Source organism: Mustela nigripes, chromosome 2, assembly GCF_022355385.1.
Source record: "Mustela nigripes isolate SB6536 chromosome 2, MUSNIG.SB6536, whole genome shotgun sequence".
Taxonomy (NCBI): domain Eukaryota; kingdom Metazoa; phylum Chordata; class Mammalia; order Carnivora; family Mustelidae; genus Mustela; species Mustela nigripes.
Genome location: NC_081558.1, coordinates 20,886,755 through 20,910,580, shown reverse-complemented (window position 1 = coordinate 20,910,580; position 23,826 = coordinate 20,886,755). Strand labels below are relative to the sequence as shown.

Sequence of the window (23,826 nt, the reverse complement as noted above, 5' to 3'; positions counted from 1 at the left end):
TGTGCATTCTCCGGGCTGTCTGGCTCCCAAGAGAGCCAACCAAAGGTCTGACTTCAGTCTGGGGGCTTGCCAAATAGAGAGCCAATATCTGGGGCATCTGGGTGGCTCAGTCGGTTAAGAGGCTGCCTTCGGCTCAGGTCATGATCCTGGGGTCCTCAGATCGAGTCCCACATCAGATCACGTTCCTAGCTGGGTGGAGAGCCTGCTTCTCCCTCTCCCTCTGCCTGCCTGTGTGCGCGCGTTCTCTCTCTGTGTCAAATAAATAAAATATTTTTTTAAAAATAGAGGGAGGGGGCACCTGGGTGTCTCAGTGGGTTAAGCCTCTGCCTTCCGCTCAGGTCATGATCTCAGGGTCCTGGGATCGAGCCCCGCTTTGAGCTCTCTGCTCAGCAGGGAGTCTGCTTTCCTCTCTCTCTGCCTGCTTCTCTATTTGTGATCTCTCTCTCTCTCTCTCTCTCTCTGTCAAATAAATAAATAAATAAAGTCTTTTTAAAAAATGGAGGGAGAGAGAGCCAATGGCTGTGAGCCCCAGCTGGCCCACAATGCCAGGCTGAGAGAGCACAGATCGAGAGGCCACTCTCATAAGAGGAGGTGTCCAGAGTCTTTGGGATTATAAACCCCCCCCCCAAAAAGCCAGCTGCAAGTTCAGGAGACAAGGATGGTTCCAGGGTGAGGAACTGGAGACTTGGCTCTGGATGTGTGACAACAGCCTCAGGTGCCAGCTTCAGATGTGGACAGAGTCAGTGGCATTCGGGCACAGTCAGCCCAAAGCAGGGGCAACAGGCACTAAAGGGTGGGAGTCGGGGGACAGACAGCTGTCTCCCTCCGCAGAAGAGGGACAGCAGGACCCTTGGGGGCTTCGTGGTGTGCGAGTCACTGAGACACCCAAAACCTGGTCAGACATTTATTGGGGTGGTGGAGCCGGTTCTCCACCCTGCAGTACTTTTAGACTGATAGGATTTCGATGTGGAACTCGGGCTGCCCAGGAGGGACGTCGTACTGGTCCTGTAGATGGTCATCGGTCTGTAAGGCGAAGCAGCTTTTTGGGACCTGGAGGATGCAGAGGGCGTGCCATATGTGGCAGTAACGTCGGTGGCACTGCCACATGCGAACCCAGGACTGGAGCCTGACGGCTGCCTTCTCCTGGATGACGTAGATCTTCAGCAGGTCCTGCCGCCGCTGAAGAACCCGCCTGCACAGCACCGCCCTCCACCAGTTCTGGATCACCCAGGCCCAGAGGGCGGCCGCCAGCAGGGTGCGGCGCACCAGGGTGCCACGCCACCAGGCCTGGATTTTCCTGGCCGCCTTGATCCGGGCCTTGATCCGGGCCTTGATCCGGGCTCTGCGGCGTTTCTCGCGAAGCCGCTGACAAAGCAAAGCAGAGGACTCTGCGTGAATGCGTTGTGAAAGCCCACTAGGCTGGCGTCTGCCACGGAGGAGCTCTCATCTTCTCTCTTAGCAACCAGGCTTCCCCCTGGTGGTTCTGGGGACCCAGGAGTCCCGGGTGGGGTTTTGCCTCTACTGTCTTGTCTGTGGCCACAGACACATGGGCTCGTCCTCTGAGTCTCGGGGTCCTCATCTACACAAGGGGGAGATGCTTCCTCTCTGGTCTTCCCAGGTTCATGGAATCAGTGGAAACACTTTCTGATCCAGAAGCCCTGGCATGGGTGTGAGGGACTGAAAGTTCCTCTGACGATGACCCTTTCTGTGTTTATGGCCTGCAGCTCAGCCCCAATCCCCGCCTGGGATATCGCCTCCTGACGCTTCCACGCCATGCCATGACCTTTTGAGATCTCGCTCTTACCTCACTTCTCTTAATTTCCATTACTACCTCTCGGTCACCCCCATATCCTTCCAGCTTTCCAGTGCCCTCTGCCGTGCCCCAGCTGCCCCACCTTGCTGCTGTCTCTTCAAGCTTCACACAGCTCACGTACAACAGGGAGGGAATTTATGGGGACAAGAGAGACACACTGAAGTGACTCCTTAGCTGTGGGACCAGAGATGGCTCCTCCCCTTTTCCGGGGGCTCTGTGGCCAGATGATCAGTGATCTGTGGTTCTCTCGTACTCCTGGGCGCCACCTACCTTCAGTCTTTCTTCCTCTAGTGCATCCTCATCTGGACCAGACTTCTGCAATCAGAATATAGGGAGAAAGCATGAGTGGGGACCAGCTTCTGGGCGGAGTCCTCAAAGCCCTACCTCCCCATTTTTTCTGAGTCCTTTGAAGTCATCTGGTGTGTCCTTCTGCCATGGGCCGGCTCCCCATCCCCAGGGAGGGGGGGTGCCTGACTGTCTTACGCAGCACTTATTGCCCATGGTTTGGGGCAGTCTTTCTGGTGTTCACACCCCCTCTGGTTGCCGCTCCATTGGTCCTGCCAGAGGCAGAAAGGGTGGAAGAGGGGGAGATGACCATGATGTCACAAGGGCAACTATGACCCAGGGACCAGGTGGCCTTCTTCAGGCTCAAAGTTGTTGGATAAAGAGGAAACATCTGCCCATTTCCCTCCTGCCAGGGATGGGCTAATGTTCTTTGTGAAACCACAGCCCCCGTGAGTCTGTCCTTTCCCAAGGGTGACTTCTATTCAGCCCACCCACAGGACCTTCCTGTCATCAACCACTGAGGACAGCAGCTCACCCAACGCTGAGAAAGGCATATGGGCTCAGGCTGCTCTCTGCGTCCTGCCTTCTCTGCCACTGTGCCCTTCCTCAATGTGTGGGAATGAGGATCACTGTGAATATGGAGGCTGAACTGAAGGGGCCAAGGAAGGGTTAGGATGGAGGTACCTCAGCCAATTTCTACACCCTCCCAACTGCTGTAACCCTCTGTTCTTTTGCTGTTTGGTGCCTAATAAGCCAATATATGATTTTTTTCTTTTTTTAAAAAAATATTTTATTTATTTATTTGATAGTGTGAGACACAGGGAGAGATGGAACACCAGCAGGGAGAATGGGAGAGGGAGAAGCAGGCTTCCCACCTAGTAAGGAGCCCAATGCAGGGCTTGATGCCAGGACCCTGGAATCATGACTGAGCCAAAGGCAGATGCCCAGGCAACCCATGTTAGAAGAATCTTTAAACAGTGATGTCACTAATGTGTTCTACTCTGAGAATCCTGGTATATAATTAATCTCTGAGCTAACCATCCCATATCCCTTGTACCCAATAGGTATGTTGTTCTCAGCCTCTCTGAGATCATTGTATGAGGCATGTTAGTTTATAAAATTTGTATGACCCAACTCTGGGAAGCCTTACTGTATTGGTGTCTAAAAAATAATTTCTACCAGGATGCCCAGTTGGCTCAGTCAGTTAAGTGTCTGCCTCCAGTTCAGATCATGATCCCAAGGTTCTGGGTTGGAGCTCCACATGGGCTCCCTGCTCAATGGGGAGCCTGCTTCTCCCTCTCCCTCTGTTGCTTCCCCTGTTTATGCTATCTTGCTCTTCTTCTCTGTCAAATAAGTCAATAAAAATCTTTAAAAAAATAATAAAAGAAATAATTTTTACCTTTTAATTTTCTCAATTTAATACTTATAGAAATCCTACTAGTTCATCATTGATCGATTCTCTTATTTTCCAATATATTCTACACAATTTTGTTTTATTTATTTATTTATTTATTTATTTTTGAGAGAGAGCATGAGCAGGGGAGGAGCAGAGGGAGAGGGACAAGCAGACTCCATGCTTAGCAGGGATCCTGATGTGGGGCTTGACCCCATGACCCTGAGATCATGACCGGAGCTGAAATCAAGAGTAGCACATTTAACCAACTGTGCCTCCCAGGCACCCCTATGCTATTTTCTAACTCTGTTTTTTTGTTCTACTTTCTGGAAGATTTTCTCCATTTTTAAAAGAGTCTTAACTTTCAAGAGCTCGTTCTTGTCCTCAGACTATTCTCCTTTTGTAGCACACTATTCTTGTTTCATTGGTTTGTTATCTTTTACTAGGAATATTAGTTTTAATTGTTTGTTTGGTTTTTTAAAACTTTTTCTTGTTTCCCATATTGTCTCTATTTAATTTAATTCCCCTTTTTTCTGTTTTTGTTTTTATCTCCGTCTCTCATGTTTATAATCCTTGGTTGTCTCTTCATGTGTATAAGCATGGCACTGGAATGCCAAAGGGAAGCTCAGTGTGCATTGGTGGGGCTTACTAATTGGCGCCACTCAGTGTAGGTTAATAAGGCAGAGTTGGGTTTTGTTTCAGTGGGGTGGTGGGCCAAATACCACTATTCACTTGTTTTATTCTTTGGAACTTGTGATAGATTGCTTTAATCATCCTAGGTGCATATATTTTCCTATAGAACTTTGTGCTTTCTTCCCATAAGGGGAAAGAGCTATCGTCCTGTGCCTTGGGTTTAACAGTGCAACATGCTCTGGCCTGAGAGTAAAGTGGAATGATGAAAGGCAAATTTGACTTTGGCTTCAGAAGTCTTTGCCAATTTATGTTTGCCCTCTTGCACTTCTACCATTGCCAACAAGGAAGTGACGGGTAGCCTACTGGTATGAAAAGGAGGATGAGAGACATGTGGAGCAGAGCTTCCCCCACTGAAACACTGCCCAGGGCAACATGCTTACTGTGGTATGCCACTGAGGCTGTGGCAGTTTGCTATGCAGCATTTGTGTGGCAATAATTAACTGATGCCCCAGAGGGGAATCCCGGAACACTGAGTCAGAGAGTAGAATGAAGCCTGAGCACAAGCCTACAGGCAGGTGATCCAGCAGAGAGGGCTGGAGGCCTTGCTGTTTGGCCTGTGAAGTTTCAGTTAATCCCTCCATTTTGGTACGGAGCTTCACCTCTGCCTTCAGCCAAGACTGAAATCCCAGAGTCTAGATGCTCTCTGGTTCAGCTTATGCAGAAAATAAAACTTCTCTTCTGCTAGGGTGGAAGAGGGTTATTGTCCCGCTATACACATGAAGGAGGAGAATGGGGTGAAGGGGAAATACAACAAATTCTTTTTATTTGTTTATTTTTTTTTTAAATTAATTCTAGCGAAATAAGTCAAGCAGAGAAAGACAACTATCATATGATCTCCCTGATATGAGGAAGTGGAGATACAACATGGGGGGGTTAAGTGGGTAGGAGATGAATAAATGAAACAAGATGGGATTGGGAGGGAGACGAACCATAAGTGACTCTTAATCTCACAAAACAAACAGGGTTGCTGGGGGGAGGGAGGTTGGGAGAAGGGGGTGGGGTTATGGACATTGGGGAGGGTATGTGCTATGGTGAGTGCTATGAAGTGTGTAAACCTGGCGATTCACATACCTGTACCCCGGGGGTTAAAATATATTATATGTTTATAAAAAAATTAAAAATTAAAAAAAATTTAATTCTATATTTTTCAGTGTTCCAAGATTCATTGTTTATGCACCACAGCCAGAGCTCCATGCAATACGTGCCCTCCTTAATCCCCACCACCAGGCTCTCCCAACTTTGGAAAACAAATTCTTTTAAATGTTTATTCCTCGGGGTGCCTGGGTGGCTCAGTGGGTTAAGGCTCTGCCTTTGGCTCAGGTCATGGTCTCAGGGTCCTGGGATCGAGCCTCGCATTGGGCTCTCTGCTCAACAGGGAGCTTGCTCCCCCCCGCCCCCACCCCCTGCCTGCCCCTCTGCCTACTTGTGATCTCTCTCTCTGTCAAATAAATAAATAAAATCTTTAAAAAAAATAAATGTTTATTCCTCATCTCAGATTCTTAGTGGTTGGTGCCTCAATTACATACTGTTGTTATTATATTCTTGTGGTACATTTTAATGTGACTTATGGTATTCCCACCTCCTAGTCTCTTTTTTTTTAAATTGTCTTGACTAATTATGGACACTTATTCAATGTGATTTTTTTTTTTTGTATAGGTTTGTCAAGTTCCCAAAAAGTCTTCATGAGATATTTATAGGAATTGAATTTAACTTATAAATTTGGAGATAACTGACAACTTTACAATGGTAACTCATTCTATCAATAATATATGGTATATTTCTCCTTTTATTTAGTCTTCTTTTGTAGCCTTTGAGTTATGGACAGAAGTGGCATGTGTAAGGGTGATGGGTATTAAGGAGGGCACGTGTTGCAATGGGCACTGCAAACAAGGAAACATGGAAGACTGTATCAAAAGGTAACGAAGTACTGTATGGTGACTAACATAATAAAAAAAAGTATTTGTAAAAAAAAAAAAAAGAGAGAGAGAGAGAAAAGAAGTGGTATGTGTAACTTCAAGGATATGCCCTAAAAGAGAAGGAGTATGACTTTCTCTTCCTCTTTTCTCCTTGCTGGCTAGACTGGATGGGAATATTGAAATTGAAGTAGCTGCGGTGTCTGGGTGGCTCAGTCAGTTAAGCTCTGACTCTTGATCTCAGCGCAGGTCTTGATCTCAAGGTCGTGAGTTTGGGCCCCAGGTTGGGCTCCAATAGTGTGGCGCCTCCTTAAAAAACAAAACAACAATAACAAAAAGAGGGGCGCCTGGGTGGCTCAGTGGAGTAAAGCCTCTGCCTTCAGCTCAGGTCATGATCTCATCATGGTCTCATGATCTCAGGGCCCCCTTCCCTGCCTGCCTCTCTGCCTACCTGTGATCTCTGCCTGTCAAATAAATAAAATCTTAAAAAAAAAAAAAAAAACAGTAACCAAAAGAAACCTCAGGAGCCATTCAGGATCATGAAGTGACCTTGGGCTAGAGATTATATATAGCCAAGTAGCAAGTTAGAAGGGGCAGGATTCCTCCCCCTGTGAAGTTCCAACTGGGCCTGGGCACCTATTTCTGAACTTCTTTGGGAAAGAGAAATAAACTTCCAATTTATTTGAAGTTTGTTTCTTTGGTTGTGTTGGCATTCACAGTGACCACATAGTTACGCTCCACCCCAGTGGTGCTCAAAGTGGTCTCTAGAACAGAAGTCATAGCATCACCTGGAAACTTATTAGGGATACCCGTTCTTGGGACCCTCTACTGAATCAGAAGTGCTGGGTGGATCCCAGGGATCTTTTTTAATGAGCCCTCTACGTGGTTGTAACATATGCTACTGTTTGAAAAGCATTGGTCTATTTCTCTCCTAGGTCCAACACATATAATAGGATTTCCATGGGACGACTGCCTACTCTTTTTAGGAGGTAGAGCTCAGAGGTTATCCTGGAAGTGAAGGCTGCCACACATATGCTTTGTGTAAGCTGAGTAGAGGGCAAGGGAAGGATGGGACAATTTTATTTATTCCTAATACAGTTGTTTCATAAATGGCTGATGGTTGCCCATGGCTCCCTCCTGCTGACTTGTTGAACTAGGCTAATTAAAGACTCCACATTTGGCTCATAGGTGACCAATCCATGATTAGATTAATATTCTGGCCATTCTGATTCTAGATAATTGGAAGAATTACCCATTAATCCACAACACTTTTCCATTTCACCACGCTGCACAGCATTACAAGAATGCTTTGGTCCTTTGGGCACATTAAATGAGAGATAATTCCACACTTACTGTCAAGAATTCCCTAAGCACACCTTCTGCCAAGTTTCTAATTAAAAAACTAATTTTTGAAAACCACTTTCTGAAAACCAGCTCACATAAAATTCAATCTAAGTGTTTATTAATCTATTGAGATCTCCTATTCTTTTGCTATCTGTCTCAGCAAACTGACTTAAGTGAAAATGAAGGTTGATTGTCTCACAAAATGAATTCCCATAGTATAGGTAGTGGTAGCTTCAGGCATGGCTGGATCCAGAGGCCCAAAGCAATCCTCAGAGCTTCCTTTCTCTCCTGGCACCTGTTGGATCTACTTTCCTCTGTGTCAACTCCATTCTCAGCTATTTCCATGTGGTGTCTATAGCAGCTCTGGTTTCATAATCTTTATAGTTGGCAATCCTAAGAGTTCCAAAACCATACCAGAATGGAGACTCACTGGCCTGACTTGCGCCATGTGCTCATCCCTGAACCATAGGCATAAAATATTTTGACATTCCTCTAAGTACTTGCACATATCCTAGGCTGATCCATGATGGATGATGGATGATGCCTCCATCATCCAGGAGCAACCATGCTGGTGCCCTCCATGAGACCTGTCCCTCTCATCTTTGTGGAGTTCTTAGGGATAAGGAGTAAGCAGGGTCTAGAAGAGCAGAACTGTGTCTGAGAATTAGCAGGTTAACTATTAACGATCTCTACCAGAAACATACAGATCCAGAAAATCCAGCAAATTGAAACGACAGAGACAAGGAGACATGACATTATGAAATGTGTAGAGAAGAAGGTCTGGACCGAAGGAGAAAGATACTGAGGAACATAAACAGATAATTATATAGTGAAAGATGAAATTATGAGAGATAGACAGAGACACATAGGCAGATGAAAAGCAACGGGGAAGGATCTGTAGCTGAAATGAAGAGACAACAGTAGATCCCCCCTCCACCACCTGGTACACACACACACTCACACATATGGGAACGTTATCAGGGAGGGATAATAACTCAAGAAGCCCTAGAATAATGTGTCTATTGGGCATGACGGTTCGAAGATGGTTGTCAAAGCGATTCATTCAGGGATGGTAGGACATGTGTTTCTAGAAAGTAGGGTGTGAACCATAGTGAAACCACAAATCCATGGTCTGGTAGGATCATGTACTCATTCATTACATAAGTATTTACTGAAACCACCAAAGAAAGCCACAACCTAATGAAAAGTCTCTTTTCAAAACTTGAACAGATGTTCCTCCAAAGGTGTGCAAATGGCCAAAAAGCATGAGAAGATACCTAACATCATTCATCACAAGGGAAGTGCAAATAATACTGCAGTGAGATACCACTTCCCACTAAGTTGGCAAGAATTTGAAAAAAAGACAATAACAAGTGTCAACAAGAGTGTAGGGAAATTGGAGCCTGTACATCGTTGGTGGGAATGTGAAATGGTGTAAATGCTAAGTATTCGTAGTGGCATCATTCACAGCAGCCAAAAGGTGCACCCAATCCAAATGTCTATCAAAAGATGAGTGGATAAACAAAAGCTGGTATAGCCAGACAAAACATACCAATCACCCATAAAGAGTAACAAAGAGGGGCACGTGGGTGGCTCAGTGGGTTAAGCCTCTGCCTTCGGCTCAGGTCATGATCCCAGGGTCCTGGGATCAAGCCATGTTGGGCTCCTTGCTCAGCAGGAGCCTGCTTCTCCTTCTCCTTCTGCCTGCCACTTCCTTGTGCTCTTGCTCTGTCAAATAAATAAAATCTTCCAAATAAAAAAGCAACCAAGAACAAGAGGCACCTGGGTTGCTCAGTAAGGTTAAGCATCTGACTCTTGATTTTGGCTCAGATCATGATCTTATGGTTATGAGATCCAGACCCACACTGGGCTCCATGCTCAGTGGGGCATCTGCTTGAGATTCTCTCTCTCAGTCCCTCTAAAATAATAAATCTTTTTTAAAAAGTAATGAAGTACTGATGCATGCTACAGGGTGATGAGCCTCCGAAACGTGTTAAGTAAAACCAGACACAAAATATTTTATGATTTCATTTATACCGAAAGTGTCCCATAGGGAAATCTCTGGAGACAGGCTGCAGACTGGTGGTTGCCATTGGCTGGAGGAAGGGGTGCTGAAAAGTGATTGTTTCAGGGGCACAAGGTTTTCATTTAGGATGGTGAAAATGTTTTAGAACTTGGTACAGATGATAGTCGTTGCTTAACACCATGAAGGTACTAAATGCCACTGAATTGTTAGTCTTACGTTAATGGTTAAGGTTATGTGGTGAATCTAGAAATGGTTACGTGAAATGTACTTAAATTAGATTCATGTTCTGTGTCCTTTTATGTGATGGTCTGTCAGGTGCAACCATAACAGAATAGAAGCACAAGAACACAAAATCTGTTATACTCCGACGTCTGAAAGAGGAGGTCACCCCATGTCATGCAGGGTCACGGGGGAGGCATCAGGTGTGGTCGGGCGGCAGAAGACAGGACTGAGAAAACAGCTTTTCCCATGGCTTTTGTTGGAGTGGGAAAGACAAGGCAGGATAGGGTGAACAGTGTAGGATTGACTGGTTTGAGTATTTTCTGTGGCCACGAAGTTATACAGATGCTTGGTACACCTGGTTTAGGACGATTAAAGCAGAGGACTATGGCCCCCTGGGGTGTACAGGACAAAGAAAGAGGAGGTATGGCCCTGCACTGGTTCCTTTGCGGATGAAAAGCATGCTCTGGAATGAGTCCTTTGCTATCTCTAAGGACTGGCTGGCCCTAGGAAGGGCAGTCTCTCCCAAACCCAAAAGGGATTTTTTTTTAAGGATGAAAAAATGGCTTATTATGTAGAATATGTAGAATAGCATATATATGTGTGTGTGTGTGTGTGTATACATATATATATGTTATTTGTCCCATATATATGTGTGTGTGTGTGTGTGTGTGTGTGTGTGTTTATTTATTTATGGAAGAGAGAGGGAGAAGAAGAGAGAACTACTGACCTAGGTTCCGGGAACAGCACTGAACCCAGAGTCTTGCTCTCCTGGAGCTCACCCTCTACTGGGGGCAATAAAAAACAGAAAATGATGTGAGATAATCTTGGGTAGCAACGGGGACTTTGAAAGCAGGAAAGCAGGGTCAGGGACTAGAACGTACAGTACAGGGTGGGGAAGTCATTTCAATAAGATGGTCGAAGGAGGTCTCCCTGAGGAGGGAGCATGGGGCAGAGACACACATGAGTGGAGGGGATGCCCCACCTGGAAAGGCTATCTAAGGAGAGGAAGCAGCAAGTGCAAAGTGCTGAGATGAAAATGTGGAGGTGCGGGGGCGATCTGAAAGGCAGGGGGCCAGGAAGACATGGCCAGGCCTGGACCATGCAGGCTTATGGAGACCCCAGGAGGGTTTTTGGACTTGTTCTAAATGTGATGGGAAGACAGTGAAGAATGAAGAACCCTCCATGGGGCACAGTCACAGGGGGCGCCATGTGCATGGACCACACTGTGAAGGAGTCTCCCTTGAGTTGGCTGAGTGGGTGGCCCTGCGACCCCAAGTCTCCTCCCCCAGTGTCAGACGGGGAGGCTCCCGGGTTTCAGGCCCCACCCTCCAGCACCAGATGCTCAGACTCCTGGGCCCCTCCTTGAGCAGACTGTGCCAGGCCTAGTCTCTGCAGCCATTTTCCCTGACCCTCTGCTGACACATGGCCCTCCGGGGGCCGGCCTGAAAGAGACCCGTTGACGCAGAGGTGGAGCAGACCTGATCAGTTCTTTATTGGGAAGGGGATGCAGTCTGTAATCCGACAAATCTGTGAGCCCAAAAAAATCTCAAGTTCAAGACCCAGATGGGATGCCGTGAGGTCGTAGGTACCCTGGAAAAAGCCACGGGAATGGCAGTTATGCCAGCGCCAGTAGACCTGGATGATGCGGGCAGCGTGGAGCAAACGGCAGTAGCGCTGGCGGACGCGCCACATGCGGACCAAGGATTGCAGCTGGACCACTGCCCATTCTCGTCGCGAGAAGGACTCGAGGGCTGCTCTCTTTCTCCTCTCCAGCAGCTTGGTCAGCATCAGCTTCCACCAGTGCTGAATGACACATGCTCTGAGGGCCGCGTGCAGCAAGGTCCTGCGCACCAGGGTGCCCCGCCACCACGCCTGGATCTTTATGGCTTTCTGCTCTCGGTCAGGATGCTTCTTTTTTGGGGGGGGAGAGAGGTGGCAAAGATAAACAAAGGATCCTCAGGGAACATTCCCCACCCACCTCAGCTCCAGGGCAGGCCAAGCAGGGCTTGCTCAGAAGTTCAGGAGCACTGGGCAGGGAGCCAGTAGACCAGATAGGTGTCTGGTCTCTGCGCCTCTCTCTCAATGGACCTCAGATTGCCCCCCGGGGCTCAGGCTCCTGGACTGTAGAATGGAACATTCTGGCACTAGCTATCCTGGCTGGCCTGTCTGGAAGAAGCACGCCATGCATCACGTTCCACCTGGGCCTGGGCCTGGCCACCTACCTGGGCTGCGTATTCCTTCCCCTCCACCCCACCCAGGTGGCTGGAGAAGTGGCAGTCTTTGTTTGCATTCATGCCTGACTCCATCCAGCTCAACCCACAACCTGCTGTGTCTCTCCATCAAGTCGCAGTAGTACAAGTTTCCCTGCTCCATGCAGTGTGGAGTCCTTCTCATTTATCTCTCACTTTCACTTCGTGGGGTTCTCACATCTTAAACGTCAGTTAGCACGCATACGTGCACACGTGTACACGCACACTCCCAGTTCTATACTCGGCTTTCCCTGCACGTGGCAATGCCTTCTCCAAACACAGCCTCACTGCCCCACTCCCCAGCTTGGCAGGGTCTGAGTCCCACTTGTCAGGGGTTCCCGTCCTTACGACCAAGTCTCTGTGCCTCCGTCACCCACCTTTCTCTGACCGAGAAGGAACTTGGAGGAGAGGATAACCAAGGATAAAGCGGAATGTCCCAAGCCAATCAGGATGAATGGTTGCCCTACTCATTCCAGCTCTGGGTAGGGCAACCGTTCATTTCAATTGGCCTGGGACATTCTGGCTTATGCTTATTGTTCTCGAGGAATCATCAAAGCCCAACCTTGTACTCACACATGGAACCTGGTCCCGGTGACAGATTCTAGGATCATGCCATGCTATGGGGCACAGAGAAGACAACCCAACACTCCTTGCAAATAAGAGTCACCCTCAACTTTGAGGGCCTCCACTGACCTACCTTTGCTGGTGGGGGTGGGGGAGGTGGAGGTGGAGGTGGAGGGGGTGGGGGTGGGGGTGGAGTCTCTTTCTTTTTCTTCTTTTTCTCTTTTTTTTCTTCCTCTTTCTCTTCCACTTTTTCTTCCACTTTCTCTTCCTCTTCCTCTTTCCTCAAAGTGGTTTCCTCAATATCTTCTATCACGATTTCACAAACATTGCCATCCTTCTGTAATCAGAGTTCAGAGAACGCTATCATTAGAACTGTGTACAACTTCATGCTAAGTCCACCACATACTCAACCTCCTGCCTGGCCCAGAGCCCCTCGATGTAGAACTCGCATCCTGAGTTTTTTTTTTTTTTTTAAGATTTTATTTATTTGACAGACAGAGATCACAAGCAGACAGAGAGGCAGCAGAGAGAGAGGAGGAAGCAGGCTCCCTGCTGAGCAGAGAGCCCGATGTGGGGCTCGATCCCAGGACCCCAGGACCACGACCCGAGCCGAAAGCAGAGGCTTTAACCCACTGAGCCACCCAGGTGCCCCTCACATCCTGAGTTAACTGTGGAAATCCACCTTCCCCTGACTGCAACTTTGGGTGGCTCTCTCTTACACAAAACCGAATGCCCATGACTTGGATATGGATGGTTCAAAGTCCCTCAGGTCTATAATCCCCTAAATTCCCCATGATAGGAGCATGATGGTTCCATTGCTCCCAGGTCTGTACTCTCCCCGCCGCAGCCTGGCAGGAAGAGGGGAGGAAGAGACAGAGATGTGATGTCATAAGGGCACCTGTGACTCGGGCTCCAGGATGGTTCCAGACAGTTGAGTTCTTTTTTGGTGAAAATATGGAAGTCCTTGCCCACTCTTTCTTACCATTAAGTGCCCAAAAGTTGGCAAAAAAGGCAGCACGCAGAAAATACCGCCCATGGACACAAAAGTTTATAGACACAGTCATTTCAGGCTGGTGGAGAAAACCACAAATTTGAGACAATTTAAATATTAAGAGAGAATTCAACTAGATGCGTTTCATTTCAATCAGACAATGGAACCAAATAATGATTAGAAAGAATGAGTTGGCAACAAAATCTTAAATAAGCAGTTCCCTAAAGATTTATGAATGGCTAGGAAGCACAGGAAGCACATGAAAAGTTCCCCAACATCATCAGTCATGAGGAAAAGGAAAATCAAGACCACAATAAGATCCCCCCCACCGAACACGTTAGAGAAAGGCTAACACAAAAAATACCGACAACACCAAATATTGGCAAAGACATACAACAGCTGAATCCTCATGACACTCCTGGCAGGAAGGTAAGGGACAGTTTCTACTGAAGTTCAGCATCTATCCACCCTAGAGCTCAGTGGGTCTGTGCCTAGATATTTACACACAAGGGGCGCCTGGGTGGCTCAGTGGGTTAAGGCCTCTGCCTTCGGCTCAGGACGTGGTCCCAGGGTCCTGGGATCGAGCCCCGTGTTGGGCAGAGAGCCTCAGTAGGGAGCCTGCTTTCTCCTCTCTCTCTGCCTGCCTGTCTGTCTACTTGTGATCTCTGTCTGTCAAATAAATAAAAAGAAATTTTAAAAAAGAATGAAAACACATGTCTGCAAAAGAGTTGTGCATGCCTGTTCACAGCAAATTTATTCAAAGAGGTCAATGCTGGAAATAATTCAAATGTGCATCAACCGGTGACTAGGCAAAGAAATTGTGGTATATTCATTTAAGGAAATAATAAAAAGTAATAAAAATGGACAAACGTCTGACACCCACAATAACACAGGTGAACCTCAAAAACATGCTAAATGAAAGAAGCCAGACATCCAAGAGCATTTACACGATGATTCCACTTATAAAAAGTTAGAAAACCGACAAAATGAAACTATTGGTAAGATAATTCCAAATGGACTTTACACCTGGGGTAAGGTATAAGAGGTTTTGCCAGCAAACAGCATAAAAAAAAAAAAAAGAGAGAGAGAGAAATTTGCTACATCTTGTTTTGGGTGGTGGCTACCTGGGAAAACAGAATCATGAAAACTCATCAAACACCATAAAGAAGCACTTGATAAAGTCATAGTGAGGGGGTATGCAGAGAGGGGGAGGCCATTTAAGGTTGGAGGGTGTTAGTGTAAAGGTAGTGAAGTGAGGGGAAGGGAAGACAATGGTTGGCTAGAAGAGGCAGGAAGAGGTTGGCACACACGGAAGAGGGCAGGCAGGGAAGCATCTGTTCGGAGACGTAGGTGTTGGACCATCCCAAATGCAAGGCTTGCGTCTCCGGATCTCTTTCTTAGCTTAGATCTCAGCCCAGAAGTGTTTTTTGTTTGTTTCTTTTTACTATATTGTTATTTTTCAATTCATTCAAGCAGAAATTTATTTTTTTTAAAGATTTTATTTACTTATTTATTTGAGAGCGAGACAGAGAGCATGAGTCAGGGGGGTGCAGAGAGAGAGGGAGAAGCAGGCTCCCCGATGAGCAGGGAGCCCAATTCGGGGCTTGATCTCAGGACCCTGGGATCATGACCTGAGCCGAAGGCAGATGCTTAACCAACTGAACCACCCAGGAGCCCCATTCAAGCAAAAATTAAAAAAAAATATTTTGATCAGTTTTCCAGTTCTTCTCAGCAAAAGGATTAATTCTAATGATTCGGCACACCATCATCTGAAGTGGAAATGTCTCCAGATTATATGCGCTTCTTTCAAATTGAATCACAGTTAACACACGGGTTACGTTCATTTCGGGTGTACAACACAGCGACTGGACACGTTTAACTCCTGCTCTATGTTCATCCACCGCCTTATTCTCAACTTCTCATCACGTTTTGTTAACAAAATACAGGTGTCTTCCCCCTCCCCCAGCATTCTTATATTTATTCAAATTAAAAATCAGAATTTGATTCTTATACCGCTAGGGTAAACAGAGCACATACAATCATAGTGTAGAGCAAACCCACCCCCGTCCCCCTCCCACGCCGCCCTGGGAACCTTCTAGAATAACAATCACCCTGAAAGAACTCTGAAGACCAAGAGCCTCTAATGAAGGAAACTGTTAAAGCTACCCTTCTTCCAGGATGCGGGGCCGGGCTTCAGGTCACTCTCGTCCAGCTCAGCCCGCCAGCCATCTCCGAACTGTCCTGACCGGAACAGCTTCTCGTGCTTTCATACCCTCCTCCCTCTGGACAGTTCTGGGGATCTTGGTTTCTGTGTGTGTGTACGCTGGAAAAGTGACAGCACCACGAGGCACGTGGTGCCATCAGCGCAGGAGCGCGCCTTCCCCAGGAAAGTGACAAACCCGCGTGGGTTGGGGAGGAGGGGTACCAGCTTGCCAAAAATACCCTTTGGGTAACACCATGTCTCTCTCTCTCTCTTTTTTTTAAAAACAGTATTAAATTCAATATGCTGGCTAACTGAACATAATAAAAAAAACAGTATTAAATTCAGATGCACACAGAACTACAAAAATATTAATCCATTATGTTTTAGTATGAGCACATCTTGGATCCTTACCTCCTTACCCTGCCCTTTTGCCAAGGGTATTACCATTTTGGAAACATCTAAACAACAGACCTGTCAATCAAAATAACTCTGCAGAACCTTTCCGAAATGACCCAGAGAAGAATATGAAATGGTGTTCCCGGGTTCCAGGGTACAGAGTCTCTGCATCCTCCTGGAATTCTAGAAATCTCCAGCATAGCCATATGCTAAGGGGATCAATGCAGAATGTTCAGCAGGTTTCCCCCTGTATCTCAGACAGCTTTCGGCATTTGTGTAAAAGAACTGCTTTTACGTCCCAGAAAAGACCCAATGCAGAGTCAGATCTTGAGGGGGAAAGTTCAGGGCAGCAGACAAAAGCACCGAGCCATCAGTGAGTCCCAGGGAGCAGCATCTGGAAAGAGAAGAACCAGAGCAGGTATGCTGCCGCCTGCTGATGACCCTTCTTCGTATGCCCAGGGTCAGTGCGATCCTGGCCCCTGTGAAAGAATCGCACTGTGATGATTCATCTGGGCCCTCACCGCCTCAGCTGGGGGTCCACCCATCTGCTCCTTGGTCAGCTCAAAGCACCCGCAGGCCACCTGCTGCTGCCTGGCCTCCTCACTCCCTGGCAGCTCCCAGAGAGATATATGCCCGTGGCCTGATCGTCCTGGAGGACTCTCTCCACATCTTTGTATGCTTTTGTGCACTTGAACTTAACAATGAGTTCCCACCTGGTGGTGAACCTCTGCCTCCTGCTGGGGGAGGTGGTATGTTGGTCAAATTGAGGTTTTGCAGAGTTGGAGGGGGGCATTTCAGTCTTCTGCTTCAAAAGATGCTCCCTCCAGAAGCAAGACAAGCTGGTCTGGGAGGAGCTTTTCAAACTCTTCAGTCTCCCTTTGTTTCTGTTCTCAGGGTCTCTAGCCACTCGTATTCAGTTCTCCCCCATGTGAGACTGGTGCTCCCTCTGCAGTAGCTCAGCCCCAGAAGGGGAGGGTGGGAACGGGCGGGCTGGCTCGTGGGAGCGCAGGAGGAGTGCTCCCCGCCCCCCCAACACTTAAGGCACAGCGTGGGAGGTGGGCGGGAGGAGTGACAAAATGCAGGTGTCTATATTTTTGCTAGATGAATGTGACAGATTCACATTTATCATGATTTCTAATATGACTGATGTTACGGTGCTACTGTTTCAAGGCTTCCATGCCTGGTTTTCCCAGGAAGCAGGCAGCAGAAGAGAGGAACGCTTCGTGTCGTGGACCCTGGGGAGGGAGGCGGCAGGCAGCTGCTCCTCAGCTCCTGGCCTGGTCTTCCCAGCTGGCTTCTCTGTTCTCCTACCCTGAGTGGAGGGGATGCCTGGACAGGAGATGCAGAAGAGTAAAACCCAAGACCCATACTCCTTGGGGACAGGTGTTAGACCAGGTTCCCTGTCCCTACTGGCATCCCAGTGAGCCTGAACCCTAGGGTCTAGTTTAGAGAGGAGATTTTCCAGCTCTGTCATCAAGAGCAGGGGCAGCAGGTGGCCTTGACCCAGAACCCCCCTTCTATGTCACGGATTTCCATTAAGTGGCCATCAGGTTGAGTAGGCTGTGGCACCCTATGTCATGGCCTCCTCTATTTCAAGCTCCATCTGGCTTTGCAGACCATACCGACTTAACAGGAATCAAGAAAGGACCTGGTAACACTGTCTGGGGGCCAGCCAGTGGCTCTTGAAAAAAAGAAAAATTGGACTCCAAAAGATAACCATGTCAAATCCCTAGAACCTGGGAAGGTTATCTCCTGCTATGAAAGATGGGATTAAGTGAGGGGTCAGGAGCTTATCCCGGATTATCTAGGGAAGACCTCCACCATCACACACATGCCTCATCAGAGAGAGGCTGAGAGGGTTTTGAGAGAGATACAGAAGGAAAGGTGACGTAAAGATGGAAGCAGAGATCACAGCAGAAGCTGGAAGTGGCAGGGAAGGAATTTTCTAGAACTTCGTGGTGGTGGTGTTTGGTGGGGGGATCTGGCTCTCCTGATGCCTCGATTTCAGGCTCCAGCCTACAGAATTGCAAGAGAACACATTTCTATTGTTTTAAGCTCCCACGTTTGTGGTAATTTGTTCCAGCAGCCACATAAACTAATACACCCCCTACATTTTAAGTAGGGCAATGAAGTCTCTTTTTCGCTTAAGCCAAGTCAGTTTTCTATCATTCGCAACTGAAAGAGTCCTAATTCAGACAGGACTTTAAGAGAGAGAGGCAAAGGAATAGAGTGTTACCTGATCTTAACAGAGGAGGGGAAGCTGAAGGCTGGGGAAAGGGCTGGGGGAAGGAACTCTACCGGTGCGGCTGGATAAGCCAAATTCCAATACCTAATAAAGCAACACTGGGACGTGTCTGTTTTATGCAATGACATAAAAATCTTGGCCACATACTAAGAAAGAGTCAAGACAATACGAGGTTGGGGACGGGGGCTAGAAAAACCAGAACTTGCCTGAGGAAGAAGAAAAAAGGAGGGAAGGGGTCCCTTCTCAAATCCGTGATATTGCTAAATGTGCAGACACCCTTTATTGGTACAAGCAAGGGCAGACCAAGCCATGGGAGATGCCCAGCCATGAGGGGGAATGTCTACACCTCCTACTGGTAGCAGGTGCAGCCATAGGGAGATGTCTATACATTGGGAGAATGTCTAGCTATGGTGGGGATGTCTCTAGCCTTAATGAAGATGTTCAGTCATGGTTGGGATGGATGTGTAAGGACCTATTTAGCCAGAGCGCTTCCATCCAGTTAAACAATAACATTGCTGTTTAAAACTTAAACTGTCCCTGTCCCCCCTTCTCCCTGGCGACTTACTTAAAAACAAGTCCTGGAAACCAGTCCTACAAAGCCCAAATACAAGGGTGGGTCAGGACAGGTGGAGACATTCGATCAGGAGGGGGATGCATACTGTCTCCCTAGTTACCAAGCAGTATGGGCCCTGCCCTTTGGCCACCTTTAGGGCAACAATTCCAACCAAGGTGATAAGCTGGTTCAAATATCTACTAGGGTAAATTGTAATTCAATTGGTCACTTATGTGTGACCCAACATGACTGTGCAGCTTTCTCTGTGTGTTACAATTTCATTGGCCACCTGTGCATGGCCAGGCCCAACCACATGGCCTTTGCCCTTAGAAGCTAGTCTGTGAAGCAGAACCAAACCGAACGTTCAGTTTGATTCTTGATGCTTGGCACAAAATAAAGCTTTGCTTGACCTTTGCTTTGTATCAGTCTTGCTCCTTTAATCATGGACCCATTATTGGGGGACCTTACAGGATGTCCAGTCATGGTTGGGCTGTCCAGTCATGGTTGGGGTGTCCAGTCATGGAAAGAGGTCCTGCCATGGGTCCATGCTCAGTTGATTAGGAATGTTCAACCAATAAAGATATCTCTCAGAAGCTCAGCTGAACTAGAAAGAGTTCAGAGCTGGCGGTTATTACAGTAGATGTCCTGACCGTGACCTTGAGGCCCTCAGGGGAAGAGAAGGACAGGAGAGTACTTGAGCCTGAGATGGGTGCCCTGGTTGGTCTCTGAGGCTTCATTGTTTTTTTGACCTGTGTGGGATCTGTTTCCAATCATTTGAGGTATATACCCAGAAGTAGGATTGCTGGATGTTATTTTTAATTTATTTAATTTGTTTGTTCTAGTTTTAATTTTTTGAGGGTCCACCATACTGTTCACTAGCGTGACTGCACCATTCTACATTCCTAGCAACAACGCATGAAGGCTCTGATTTCTCCACATTCTCACCCACATTTGTTATTTGCTGTTTTTTTTTTCCTTAATTAGTATCCACTCTCATGAGTGTGAGATGTGTCTCACTGTCGTTTTGATTTGTACTTCCCCCATGACCAGTCATGTTGAGTCCATCTTTACATGGACTGTCTTTTCCAGGTCCTTCGCTCATTTTTAAATTGGGTTGTTTCTTATTGTTGCTGAATTTTAGGAGTTCTCCATATATTCTAGATATTAATCTCTTACTAGATACATGATCTCAAATATTTTCTCACATTCTGGGGGGTGCCTTTTTACCTGATGATAGTATCTTTTGATGCTCAAAACCGTAATCGAATTGGTCTATATTTTTCTTGTTTCCTGTGCCTTTGGTGCCATTTCTTGGATATGGCCAAGCCCATGGTACAGCTTTTGCCCTATGTTTTCTCCTGAGAGTTTAAGAGAGTTTTAGGTCTTACATTTAGGTGTTTGATCCACTTTGAATTAATTTTTTATATGGTGCTCAGTAAGGGTTCCAATTCCTTCTTTTCTGCATCTAGAAAAGCAGTTTTCCTGGCCCCATTTTTTTTTTTTTTTGAAAGCACCGTCCTTTCCCTATTGTGTGGTCTTGGCATCCTTGTCAAAAACCAGTTGACCATACATATGAGGACCGTATATGTGGGCTATCTGTTCTAGTCTGTTGGTCTGTCTTTATGCCAGTACCACAATGCTTTGATTACTTTAAAGAAAAACTTTGGTAGTAATTTTTGAAATCAGGAATCAAGCATGTGTGAGTCCTTCAGCTTTGTTCATTCTCAAGACTGTCGTGGCTGTTCAGAGTTCTTTGAGATCCCATATGAATTTTATGTTTATATTTATTTATTTATTTATTTATTTATTTATTATTTTTATTTTATTTATTTTTTATTTATTTTTCAAACAACAAGTCTCACATATTTGTTACTGAACCAACCCACCAGTGCATAAACATAGCAACAGAGAAATATCATTTCCCCAATAAAGCACATCTGATGTTCAGGCAGTAGTGATGCTTATTCATGACCTTCATTCAGCATGAATATATGTGTGCCCTCTCAAGTGTGATCCCTTACGCACCTAACTTCATTCTTCTCCAGTACCTCCTCAGTTGTCGCTGAGGAGCCTGATGTAGGCTGTTGTGGACTGGTTTATATTCCACAGCTCTATCTGGGGGTGCAGAGTTGGGCAGAGAGCTCTGCTCCTCATCAGAACCCAGAACCCAAATGTCTCGTAATAGCCTTCCAGGGAAGACAGCAGCTCCCACAAGCCCCCCATCCTCTCCTGTTCCAGAAGGATCCCAAGGCATCTAGCCAAGACTAGATTCGCTGGGGTTCAAGACTTTGCCTTTGTAACCTATGTGGGTAGGCGCAAGCCTGCCATGGCGAGATCATCCCTCTACGGCTCCATCCCTGGAAATTCCTGGGTCCACTAAGATGTCTCAGGGGCCCGGGCCACCCCACTGGATACCCTCATTGGTGGTGCAGATTGGGGCCGGAGCCCTATTCATCTTAAGGCAGCATTGGCTGAGCGACCATACTGTGACCCCAGGCGGGTGATCAGGCCCTCTGAGGGCACTGGACCATAGCCAGGCTCCCCACCTGGAGCCGAGCCAGCTGAAAATGTCATTCATCCAGGGGCAGCAGAGGCCCAAACTCTTCTAGCCAGCAGAGTCCGGAGCAATGGCAATGTCTATCACCAATCTCACTAGGAAGTTTAGCACGATGAGCAGTCTGTGAAAAGGTATTAAAAAAGTCCAACAAAACCAGGATGAAGTTGCAGGGAATCATACCAGGGTCCAGAAAGTCCATTATCTCAAAGGGAAGCCATTCCTTTCTGGATTCAGCAGATGCTGACGGGTTCTGAGCGTTTTCATTTCCAAGTTCTCATTGGTCAGTGAGGGTGGTGGAGGCCGCCTGGGTGATGTTGACCAGATGCCCAGCGGACGAGAGCTGAAAGAGAGAGTAATGGTCCCTCCAGCCATGGAGGGACCATTACTTCGGGGGCTAAGATGTTCTCTTTTTTAAGGGGGGAGGGGCAAAGGTAGAGGGAGAATCTTAAGCAGACCCCACAGGCAGTGAAGAGCCAGTGTGGGGCTCGATCTCACTACCGTGAGATCAAGATCTGAGCTAAAATCAAGAGTTGGATGTTTAACTGACTGAGCCACCCAGGCGCCCCTAAGGTGCTCTCTTCTTAATTCAGCTTGGTTCAGCAAGAACCTGGTTCTGCGGTCTTCCTTAAGTGCATTGTGCCATCCCAGCATGCCTCCCATCTCCTGACATCTGGGCCACATCATCACCTTAAGAGTGGTCACCTCATGGTCATGATCAGAATTTTTGCAAGGAAAGCATCTGACAAGGCAGCCTGGAAGCCATCTTTGGAAGTAGAGATGTCTGTGGGAAAAGCCCAGCCCCACTTCCGCCCTTGACTCACAGGGTCCTTCCTCATTGCTGGAAAATTCTCAACCATCTTCCCTAGGCATTTCACATCTCTGTGGCACGTCTCCTGAATTTATCTTTCTGACTTTGTCCTCCTCCCCCTCCCCATCTCTTGCTCCGCTTCTGCCACACCAGCCTCATTGATGTCTCTCAAGCATGCCAGGCACATTCCTGCTTCAGCGTCTTGACATCTCTCCATCCCCGAGGTATCTACAAAGCTCCTCCTCCCCGCCTCATTAACCCGGAAGTGACTTCCCCCACTCTCTGACCATCATATAAAAGAGAGACCTCCTTTCCACCCAGCATGTTCTGTCTTCCCCTGCTTGACTTTTCCCCATAATGAACACTACTGTCCAAATACTCTCTCCATAACTGTCCCAGAAGTACAAGAGTCTTGCCTGCTTTTTTTCACTGTTGGAGCCCTGGCCTCAACAACACTCTGTGGCAGAGAGTGGATGCTCAGTAACTAAGTGTTGAGTGAATACATTGGTCTAAACCAGTTAAATAAATCCCACCGCAGAGCAGCTGGGTAGTTCAGTGGGTTAAGCCTATGCTTTCGGCTCAGGTCATGATCTCAGGGTCCTGGGATAGAGCCCTGTACGGGGCTCTCTGCTCAGTGGGGAACCTGCTTCCCCCTCTCTCTCTGCCTGCCTCTCTGCCTACTTGTGATCTCTGTCTGTCAAATAAACAAATAAAATCTTTAATCAACAATCAATCAATCCACCCCACCAAACACAGGCCACTCAGCCATGGGTCACGGACAAGTGCCTTCCCTGGGCCTCAGGACCTAGTCAAGGATTCCCAGCAACACTAAGCAAAGAACTTTTGTTCAAAGATTCACTCATTTACCCATGTAACAATTATTGAGCCCCTACTATGTGCCACGTAATATTATAGGTATTTGTTAAAGCAAAGAGTCAGGCAGAGAGGAAGTCCCCACTTGCCTAGAGGTCTCATTCCAGGGAGGGAAAAAAAACAACAAATAAATGTGCTTTCAATGAATTGGGACAGATGGCTATTTGTGACTGGTGTGCCCTAAGGGGTTTAGGGATCATACTGCCTAGTTTTGACAACGCTAACTCTCACCAACCAGGGCAAGGCCGTTAGAAAGTTTTCTGCAAAAAAAAAACCCTCACAGAAATGTTACTAACTCACAAGCCCAAGCCACCAAATGAAACTCTGGTGCTGAAATTTTTCTGGCCTCTGGAGGGAGCTCCTCCATTAGCCAAAATAAGATGCCTTGGAAAATGTTTTTGGAAAACGGATGTTTTGAAACATTTCCTTTTATGTGATTTTGTTGCCAAAAAGTTCACTCGCAAAAACTCTTAGAGCTGAACACTTAAGACTTTGAAAATACAATTTCCTCATCTATGTATCACTGACAATCTCCCATCTCCATCCCCCTCAAATTGTCTTAGTTGTCAGTGTTCTGGACAGAAGAAGTAACTAACTGTTAGAAGTATGAAAGGCAGGAGAATACGATCATTATTGTAAGTGGTTTCGACATCAGTAGCCAAAACTAAGGGCATGGGGGGAACTGAGTAATAATAACA

The 23,826-nt window shown here is 47.0% G+C and overlaps 2 protein-coding genes across 2 annotated transcripts; both read right to left on the bottom strand.

Moving 5' to 3' along the window:
• Positions 1-945: 945 nt before the first annotated feature.
• Positions 946-2,314, bottom strand: IQCF3 (IQ motif containing F3). Its single transcript, XM_059387836.1, has 3 exons — positions 2,297-2,314; positions 2,084-2,128; positions 946-1,353 (listed from the first exon to the last, which is right to left on the bottom strand). Exons 1-3 carry the CDS (start codon positions 2,312-2,314, stop codon positions 946-948), a joined length of 471 nt encoding a protein of 156 aa, XP_059243819.1.
• An 8,689-nt stretch (positions 2,315-11,003) lies between these two features.
• LOC132010415 (IQ domain-containing protein F5-like) lies at positions 11,004-15,337 on the bottom strand. Its single transcript, XM_059388285.1, has 4 exons — positions 15,332-15,337; positions 12,750-12,839; positions 11,279-11,597; positions 11,004-11,131 (listed from the first exon to the last, which is right to left on the bottom strand). Exons 1-4 carry the CDS (start codon positions 15,335-15,337, stop codon positions 11,004-11,006), a joined length of 543 nt encoding a protein of 180 aa, XP_059244268.1.
• Between the last annotated feature and the right edge of the window lie 8,489 nt (positions 15,338-23,826).